The sequence below is a fragment of the Dysidea avara genome, chromosome 9 (genome assembly GCF_963678975.1).
Source record: "Dysidea avara chromosome 9, odDysAvar1.4, whole genome shotgun sequence".
NCBI classification, from domain to species: domain Eukaryota; kingdom Metazoa; phylum Porifera; class Demospongiae; order Dictyoceratida; family Dysideidae; genus Dysidea; species Dysidea avara.
In genome coordinates, this window is record NC_089280.1 from 446,304 (window position 1) to 457,500 (window position 11,197).

The window sequence follows — 11,197 nt, forward strand, 5'->3', positions numbered from 1 at the left end:
TTTGACAGCCGATTTTGCCCCGGTAGTTACAATTTGTCAAATTCCCTGTATTCATCCCCCGGGTGGGGCATGAAATTGACAAGTGCATAGGTAGAAGCTTCTTTCACCAGTATCCAGCTAGAATATCTAGCTATATCTTTCTTTTAAGCACATAGGTGTGCACTGACATGCAAAACTGTTTGTTCAGACTTACCTCATTACTGCTGTAGTAAATAGGCAGCTTACATGATTGGACAGATACTACTGTGCATCTGATAAATGAAAATACTGGAACCATGCAGATACCATAGTTTACACTGAGGAACTGCATCTGACCTGGCACAACTGTTTCACTATAATCCTGCTTTCATGCTTTCACTCTATAGGACCATACATTACCTTAGTGGTCAATTACACTGTGGGTTTTTGTATGACAAGAGGTATATGTGTCACTGCAACATCAAATTATGCCCAAATTCATTTCTCTTTGTGACAGTCGGTAAAGTAAACATCATAATGTAGAAACTGAAACTGTACCATGTGTACACCACACAGGTATACTGTATATACAATTCCCTTAACTAATTAGCCTTGCATGCTCATTATTTCACTATATGTACTGTATAAGGATCATGTACTTTAAAGCACTATCGACATGCATACTACACAGCAAATATAGTACACTACTATTTACTGTTGGTTCCCAATATATTAATTATTGTCGCATTAGTTGTCCTGCATGTAAAGCAGCGAAGGTTTTGTTTGTTCTTTACAGCACATGCATTGAATGCACTGAATAACTGAACTACATTCCTGTCACAACCACAAACATTAAACTGTAGTGTTTTTGCAGCAGGATGGCATAAGGAAACCTCATGCTCTTTAAAAATGTGACATCACCATGTACTAAATGAGCAGTGCTGGTGTTTAATGCTTGGTCTGGCATTAAAATGTTTAATGTGGAGATGGTACTGCACGTAGGGCAGGTACCAATGCTAGTATAATAATACGAATCACAAACTGCAGAAGCATAAAAATGACTGACTACCACAAGTTACGTATCAATAGAGAAATAAAACATGTAAATTGTAGGCATGAAACATACCATGCAGAATAATCTATTTGATGGTGAAAATGCAACTGAACAAGAAGTTTTGTAAATATACCAAAACACTACACAAACCCTCTTAAACTGAATCATCACCAGTTACTGATGCAAAAAAAAGCTGGTGCATTGAGCAACCAATTCTACTCAATTTCACTGTAGTGTAATGATAGCAAAGTGAGTTCTAATGTATGTACCATTGATAACCTTTTCTGTGGACAGTGTTGAACTTCAATTAAATACATCTATTATCCAAAATGTCTCTGGTTCAGAATGTATTCCCGCTTATGTACTTCAACATTGTGCTACTGAAATTGCTCTCATAATCACCAAACACTGGAGAGGTTCCATCAGATTGGCAGAGAGCATAATACTGTCCCTATTTTTAAGAAAGGAGATAGACATGATTCCTCCAACTATGCTCTACTTCACTGACATCAGTTAATATGCTGTAAAGTTATGGAATATAATATTTCACAGTACTTTGAAACATCTTGAAGACAACCACCTACAGATATTAAGTAATTTCCGTCTTTTTTTTCTGGTATGACTTTGGACCTGCCCAATCCTGTAAAGCTCAATAATAATTATTATTAACTATAATCACACCCGCTTAATAAAAAAAATTCACCATGTACTAGACAGTCACCACCAAATGCAAGTATAGATCTTATGCTGGACTTCTCCAAAACTTTTGACACTGTTCCCCACTCCCACCTAACGCTGTAGTATTATATAGCTAATTGATATAATGGTATATAGTACACTACATAAATGGCTAACCAAGAGAACCCAGCAAGTTGTGATAGATGGACAAGTATATCCACCCATTTATAGTAGAGTCAAATCTGATGTACCCCAGGGTAGCTACAGGCTTGGACCCAATTATGTTTTTACTATATACATAGGTCAGAACATCACATGAAAGATTCAGTTATTAACTGATGATTGTATTTTGTATTATAGGGTTATCAAATCCCACATCATGAACAAGCTTTACAAGAAGATCTTGCCAAAGTGTCCAACTGAGCAAACACCTGGTAGATGTAACTGATGTCAACAAATGTTTGGTCCTTTGCTGAAATACTGTTCCAGATTATCATCACATTTACAACCAGCCCATCTACTCGAGGACAAAAATTAATGTCACTGAACATCTTAATATTCTGAGGGGGAAATTTTTCACTGATTTTGAGGGATACCAGCAAAAACTTTATCCTTGAAATATTTTTTAGACCTTCATAATTCATCATTTCATATAGCTAGTCAAGAGTTAGTGGTGTAGGGCCATTACAAACTCTTGATATAGTCTAATACACTTTGGGAGTGTTTACAAATCTGAGAACATTTTACTTTTAGCAACAATACTCAACCTGAAAAAAATTGCCCCTTAGGCTACACGGTATCAGTCTTGAAACTGCTGTCCCAGCATCTTTATAAGTGGCTCTAAAGATTGTTGTAGTTTTAATGTTTTCCGGTATCTCTGATTTTAGAGCTAGCTATTACAGCTATTTTTAAATACTTCAGTTATATTTCTTAACAATGAAACTAGCAATTATTCCCTATGAAATATTTATAGGTAGCTGGACTGAATTTAAACTACAACTACTAGCTGAGGCTCCAGAGTGGAACCCCTTTTTTAAAAAGTCTGGATCTGCCCCTGTAGACAGTAAAATTTCCTTCTGCCACATCAAATAATGAATATTTAGACATAATTCAAACATTTTTGATGCAGTTTATGACTGTGCATAATATAATAAATCTGTATTATTTATTAATTTATTTATTGATGAGCAAAACCCATTGGGTAAAATGCTAATGTACAGAAACAAAACTTTAATAGTGACTGTATTTTGTAAACAATTCTTGAAAGTGAACAAGTCTATACTGTCTAGATCTTCCATATTTAAATTGTTCCAGTCTGGTATTGATCTTGGTAAGAAAGAGTTACTATATCAATTTGTTCTGGCATACAGCTGTAATAGCTTCAAGGGGTGGTTTCCCTGGTATTTGTTGCAGGAAACAACACTGGCAGATATTGATTTGGAACCTAAAGTAATTTGTTTACAAACTTAAATAATAGCATCAGACGTGCCTGTTTCCTACAAGCTTTCAGTGCAACGCAGTGTTGGCCATTTAATTCTACAAACATTTCAGTTATGCTGTCCCTATGATTCCTTCTCCAAGCAAGCCTTAGGTCTGTTCAACACAACATGTGCAGCACGATGTTGTATCGCCTCTAACTTGTGAATGAGTGTTTGTTGGTGTGGATTCCAGATATATAGAAGAGCAGTATGGCAAGACTATTTGTTTATATGCATGTTCTTTTAAGTGAGTTGGGCAGTGGTGGAGGGTTCTTCACAAAAATCCAAGTAGACGGATAGCTTTATTAAAATTTATGTGATGGGTCCATGACAACTTGTTATCTAAAAGTACTCCCCAAATAGTGATGCCTCTCAACAACTTGTAAGGGGATTCTGTAAATTGCATATGTAGGAGAAATCACTTGCAGAATTTAGAGTAGATTAATCTGCATGCATATTGCAACCTTTTGAAATGTTAAATCCCAATTGCCAAATATCAGCCCATGACGATAATGTGTCGAGATCACTTTGGAGTATCTTATGATCTTCAGGTGAGTAAATAAGGAAATAAACTAAACAATCATTAGCAAAATGTCTGATGTTAGGTACAATGTCATTAATTATATATATATATATATCAGAAACAACACTAGACCAAGTACTGATCCTTGTGGTACACCTGATGTTACACAGCAAGGTGAAGACTGCCTACCATCAATGATTACTTTTTTGTGTACGATTTGTAAGAAATGATTGTAGTCACTGTAGCATGCGCAATTGACCTCTTACACCATAGAAATTTAGCTTATGGGCTAGTCTAGCATGGGCAACTTTATTGATACACAAAAAGTAATCATTGATAGCAGGCAGTATTCACCTTGCTGTGTAACATCAGGTGTACCACAAGGATCAGTGCTTGGTCCAGTGTTGTTTCTGATATACAATGACATTGTAACTATCATCCAGTCAGTTGAGACTTTTTGCTGATGATTAAGGCTTTTGCAAAATCTAAGATAGTCACTTCAACCTGAAGTTTGCTATCAACTGCTCTGGCTAAATCATCTATAGTAAGAAATAGCTGGGCTTCACACAATTGCTTTGATCTACATCCATATTGTACATCAGTTAATATGTTGTTTGACTCAAGGTGTTTCATTATTTAATTTGACTAACTAAAATGTGTTCTAATGATTTACAGATCAAAGATGTAAGAGACAATGGGCGGTAGTTTCTAGGATCAGTCTTATCACCCTTCTTTATTGGGGTTACATTAGCTTGTTTCCGGGAGTCAGGCACAGTGCCATTTCTTATAATGATTGATTGAAGAGATGTGTCAGTAGAGGAGCTATTTCAGAAGCAACTTGTTTTAAAATCTAGCAAATTGTTATCCATATAGGCATAGCATAAGGTAACTAATAGGTGGGTTAGAGCACCCTCTACATCGAGATACTCTAATTATAGAACAGTCATTTACTCTAATAAAACAGACAAGAGTAGCATAATTAGCTATAAACACTGTTTGTCATTTTAAACAGCCAAAACACCTGCTCTAAATTGAATTACTGACTAATGTAACAAAATTCCGATTATTATACTTTACAACACAGAGTGCAGGTGTTGATTGGCTTGAACGCCAATCCCGGGTACGTAGAATATACTATCTATGATAATATGAACAAAATAGCAAATTTCAGTTTTGTCCCAAATACACATACTGTTTCCTTTTCACTTGATACTTACTAGTGGACCAATACTAATTGCCAATAACAACCAGAGGTGTGGATCCCACAGCAGTATGTAGTCATAGAGCTATTATGTTTTTGCTTTTGTAAGAAATTTTTGAAAATAAACATTCTTCTGAGGTTGAATTTGGTGGCAAGTATGACTGATATTTGACAAGTTCAACACTGGAAGTATATGAATGCTAATAGTAGCTACAAGTGTATATACAGAGTGAATTAGCTACGTAGTGTAGTGTTAGGTTTCCTCAAGAAAAATTTGAAATATTAACTTTCTGATATTGAATTTGGTGACAATTTTGACTAAAATATGTAGTTTAATGTTTATGAAAATTCAATACTGGAACATGAATGCTAATTAGCTGGTATAATATATAATAGCTATATAAGGTCTATGAGGAAATTTTGAAAGATCGATCTTTTGAGAATGATTTTTGTACTGATTTGGCTGAAATTTTATTGAGTGTTCAAATATTATCAAGATATAAAACAGAAATACCATAAGTCCACAAGCATCACAAAATATTTAATCATATAGATAATCCTGACATGTGGTGTGCAGCTGGTAGTCACTAGGGTGTGGATATCCAACCGTCCCAATTTTGCACAGATTTTAATTAAGAAAAGAAGGAAAAAAGTTGATCACGTGACACCCTAAAATTGCTGCAAAAGATCAAGATACTTTACTTTAATAGAACAGTCCGTTGGTACAATTTTGATTTCAAATATAATGCTAGCTATCTGTAAATGTAAAACCAGCGTGTTCCTTATCCCTAGCGAAGAAAATCTATGATATATAGCATCAGTGCAGTGCTCATTGAACTACTAGCTATGTTTATCCATTTTAAACAGTTGTGTGTTAGAAGGGATTTGATAGGTCTGCATATAGCTTTAATGTAACTTACTGATCTATTATATGGTAGCATGTACATGTCTAAAATTATAGCTTGTTTGTTTTTTTACCTACTGATCGACCCATTTTGCTGTAAAATAGATCCAAGCAACAACTTTTCATGGCCTTATGAGGAGTATACACAGTTTTTTATAAATCATGTAGATACCACCTTACAGCAGTACAGACACCACCATATAACACTTCACCTGAGCCCAACCGTGATCAACCGACAGTACCACCCTCTCCATTTCATTAATCATTATCCCTATTACCAATTGTGATTACTACAATAATAGTTTCTTCCCAAGAACAATCAGAAATTGTAATGATTTACCTATTCACCTGATCAAAAAGTAACACTCTACTCCTGTTCAAATCTAAACTGCAAACACTACTTGACTAATGATTGACGATTTTATAGGAAATAAAACACTCTTCTGTTTGAGCTGGTCCCCTGGACACCATTACTGCCACTGTCCAGTATAGAAGAGAAAACCATCACCAAGATGTTCAAAACACACATACAGTTACAATACACCTTGGACACATACGACTACACTAATGTACAAAAGGCACAGTATAGGCATGGCAAGGAAGATACATGATCACTGTCAGTGTACACAAAGCAACTCAATCTCTGAATCATTTGTGAAGAACTATGTATGGATGCACAGACAGAGCTAAAGCAACAGCTTCTTTAACTCTTGTTAGGCCTTGTCTTGAATATTGTAATGTTGTATGGACTCTCTACACTGCTAAGAACATTAACTTGATAGAGTCAGTACAACGTAGAGCTGCAAGGTGGATAAAAAGTTATTTTGACCCATTAACTTTTCAGTGGATTAAATCCAGTGATGAATGTTTGAGGGAGCTTGAATGGCCATCTTTGGAGCAGAGACGTAATTATGCTTGTGTTACAATGTTATACGCTATTTTAAATAAACTTACTCCAATCAAATTTTCTGATTATTTTCAAATAAAATAATGATCTTCCAACCTGGTCTCACCCTTTGACAATTCGTTGTTTACCCTCCTCTATCAATGCTTTCCACCATTCATTTGTCAATTCGATATTTATAAGGAATTCGATCCCTTTTGATGTGTTGACAACTTCTGGTAATCATTTTAAGCTAAAACTGAAAAACGTTTTTTGTTTTTAAATTCTAATTAATTTTCTGTAACTTCCATCTTATTGTTTGCATGTGTATTTGTTTTCAAGTTTGTAGCTGTTTGTGTGGTATTGTTGTATGTTGTATGTTGTGTGTAATTTTTGTGGGGAAGCACCCTGTACAGGCTTATGCCTTTTGTGTGACCCCTGTCATTGACAAAAATTTATAATAAATAAATAAATTTTAAAAAAGGATACAAGACAGGACAGGACAAAACACAAACACAAACAAGGTGAACATTTCATGTGTTCCAATTGAAATAATCTAGTTGGGTTAAACTAAATGTTGAGAGTAAAATGTTAACTTTGTAAGTCAATTACACTGATTACAGCTGTTGGAAATAATTCTGCACGCGAAACACTGTAGCTGCAAAGGTGTAGTCATTATCACGTGCGCAGCACGTATATTATAATAGTTTGTACAACGACAGCCACGTCCTACTTTGGTTTGCAAGAGGTTATAAGTTAAAGGTACTCGATGGCTACTAGAGTTGCCACTGATCTTACTCTCTATGGTGTGAATCCCACGGGAAAGGAAATTGGTCGCGGGGCTTATGGGAGAGTGTTTGAGGTCGACTATCAAGGAACTCTGTGCGCCGCAAAGGAGGTACACGCGTTATTATTACAATATTCACAGGCTGAAGAGTTTCGTAAGATCACAACCGACTTTCTTAACGAGTGTCAAATTTGGAGTACCATTCGTCACCCGTGTATCGTTCAGTTTCTAGGTATGATTTTACTTGTCACGTGACCTCGTTATATATTGCCATACACCATAGGAGTGTACTATTCGGCACGTGACCAGTACAGATTACCTATTATGGTAATGGAGAAGATGCAATGCAGCCTGAGGGGTCTGGTGGAGAACTACAACAATATACCATTGCATGTCAAACTATCCATATTGGATGAAGTGTGCCTCGGTCTAAGGTACCTCCATAGTAGGAATCCTCCAATCGTACACCGTGACCTCACCCCAAATAACATATTATTGGGAGGCCATCTTGAAACCAAGATCACTGACCTGGGTGTTGCTAAAGTGATGCAGACTGACAGTAAAATGACAATGACTAAAATCCCAGGAACACCAGATTTTATGCCACCTGAAGCACTAACCAAAAGGCCAGTCTATGGTCCACCATTAGATGTATTTTCTTATGGAGGAGTGGCTATTAATGTTATCACCCAGCAGTGGCCTGAACCTACTGAAAAGTTACAACTTAACACTAACACTGACCAGTATAATGTGGTGTCTGAGGCTGTCAGACGTCAGAAGTACCTCAACATGTTTACTGGAGGAGCTGCAGACTTAGTGCCACTAGTGACATCATGCTTGAGTGACAACCCCAACAAACGACCTTCAGTGATGGAGGTCTCTATGGAAATCAATAGGGTAAAAAATGTATGCAGTCATCAGACTGGTCGTGATGGGATGAGTCCCATAGTATGGTGGGCTGAGGTATCTGGTCAGTCATCATCTCAACAACAACAGGTTTGTGAAAGTTGTTATGTGTTAGTAGAATGAGAGCTAGTAAGGTTTCTACACTATCATACAGTACAATAGTACTGTATATTAGGGATCATGGAGGTTTGGGTTTTTCTGGCTAAAATTCATGTAAAAACCAGCTTCACGATACCATCCTGGCACCTTGGCAGTATTGGTTAGGTACAACCCTAAGTACTCCCAATAAATTGCTACAATTTTTTTTACAAAATTTATTCAATGCTGATTGACTAACTGCCTGCCTGCTTGATGAGTTCAGACAAGCATAACTTGATAATGGCAAGGCTAAAGGCTTGATTTTTGGAGAGTATGCAGCTAGGCGCTTAAACATATTATGGGGATCATAAAACATAGGTACTGTGTCTCTGGTAGTGCATTTTACAGGTGTGCAGATCACACTCATTTTCAAGTACATGCATTTTATAAGGTAGAAACTAATAGATGTAGAGATGGGTAGCCGGCAGCACCACAATACAGAGGTTAACAGCGGTTAGGATTGCTTGGGAGGTCCTGTTCAAACCATCTTCTTTGTTTTGTTAGGCTATTTGTCTTGAACTTTTTAGTCTAGGTTTTATCATATGCCGACAAGAAAGTTGTATAAATGTAGGAATTTCCCTCCCATTGTATTCCCAGATAGTACAAAAGCATCAGAATAGGGGTGTGACCATGAGGCCAAAAAAATCCTAATTTGATGAAGCCAATACTAAAACTGTAATGTTGTTTAATGATACATCTCTGAATGCTCAACAACTGTTTAGTGATGTGCGATAGTAAGTTTGCAACTATATCGATTAATCACGATAATTGCATCACGATACGATAGTTATCACGATAGTAAATCCAAATGATAAGATGCATAATGTAACACTAATTTTACTTATTTTCAATTAATACGGGTAAAGACACATCCTGTATACCCCGAATGCATGTGTCATGCTAAAATACAGCAAAGTTCAATCTCAGAAAACAATTAAAATACATAATTGAATAAACAAATGAATGCTTTAATTGTTCAAGTAATTCCGGCAAGGTAAGAATGTCTAATATTGGTGCTCACGATAATCACAAGCTATTATCATATCACGATAGTGAACCACTGCGATACAATTATCACACTATCGATATTATTGCACATCACTACAACATTTTCAGAAAAAATCGGTCTTAGTATTTTAATCCATGAACTATAGTGTACTGTTCATACCAATGCTTTTACCAATGACAATTTTTACCACACAAAGCAAAGCAAAACAAAGAGCCTACATCAGGCATGCAAAACACAGCTATTACTGCCAGCACTGGGATGCCTATGCTTTTAAATCCTCCACGGGCATGACTAGTAACCAGCAGGACTGTCCAGGTTTCACAAAGAGAGGTCACACAACTCAAAGTTACACAATAACTCCAATCCTGCTAAACAAGATGAGGAGTTGGGCATTAGCTTCCCCAGGTACATAGCTGGATGGGTTGTTTCCCCAGTTGATGGACCACATCCACAATGTACAGCTGGGTAGACTGGAGCAATGTGAGTAAAGTTTCTTGTTCAAGGAACAACATCAAATTGGCATAACCAGGTATTGAACCTAGAACTTTGCATTATCAGGCTGATGCTATAGCCACTTGGCTATGCTGCATACATACTGTATTTACCCGATTTGTGCTGCAACCCTCGAATAGTACCACAGTGTGGTACTATTCGAGGGTCTTTATGATTGTTTCTGAAAATTATTTTAATTGTACCACACCCTTGAATAGTACCATACTATACTTTAGTAATTACTCTTTACTATGCTCTCAAACTTTTAGTATTAATCTATATATTGTCCTGGTAAAACTTATATGGCTGTCACATCATTGAAATTCCAGATATCAGTTAGTAAATTCACCATGTAGCATTAGACGTGACATGGTTGTGCTACAAGGGCTTGAGTGAATAAAAGGTCTTGTATAGAAGAAGTAAGTAGCAACGTGTTGTGATTGTTTTTTATAACTATAATGTGGAATGGCTATAGTAGTGTCAGGTTTAAAATAATTAGTAGTGCACACTCGAATAATATCACAGTACGGCACTATTTGAAGAGCTTTATCCTTATTTTTTGGGCAAAAAATAATAGTACCCCTGGGGTGCAAATCGACTAAATACGGTACATGTTTGTTATTGTAACTTTTGTTAGTGCTATTATTGTTAGAGCTTTATTTATTGGACACACACACACACATGGACAAACACATACACTACAAACACACACTGGGACACACACACTAGGACACACACACACACACACCACATACAGACAGACACACACACCACATACAGACAGACACATGCACGCACGGACACATACACCCAATACACACACACAAACACCACATACAGACAAACACACACACGCACGAACGCACACGCACACTACACATACTACACACACACACACACAACACATGGACACACACTACACACACACACACGGACACACACTACACACAATCACATACACACAAGCACATACACACTAGAGCTGAAACAGATATCCGTATGATCCGGATATCCGGATAATAATTTACTATCCGGATAGTACTTTGAAGCCAAGCGGATGGTAATAACTTAAAGCCATTTATGTGTCCAACTTCTCATCACTAGATGAATCAATTTTTATCATGGAGAGTTAGCTAAGCTAGATTATGTGAAGTTAACAGCAGCCTGGTAAGTTAATCAGCTTGCT

At 36.7% G+C, this 11,197-nt stretch overlaps 1 protein-coding gene across 3 annotated transcripts in view; it reads left to right on the forward strand.

The window, feature by feature from the left end:
- The first annotated feature begins 7,377 nt into the window (after positions 1-7,377).
- Positions 7,378-11,197, forward strand: part of LOC136265777 (probable serine/threonine-protein kinase drkD) — a 28,109-nt gene continuing 24,289 nt past the window's right edge. For all 3 annotated transcript variants that reach the window (XM_066060694.1, XM_066060697.1, XM_066060696.1), the window contains exons 1-2: positions 7,378-7,698; positions 7,750-8,462. In XM_066060694.1, the coding sequence (XP_065916766.1) occupies positions 7,449-7,698; positions 7,750-8,462 (963 nt within the window). In that variant the 5' untranslated portion in view covers positions 7,378-7,448. The remainder of the gene's footprint in view (positions 7,699-7,749; positions 8,463-11,197) is intronic.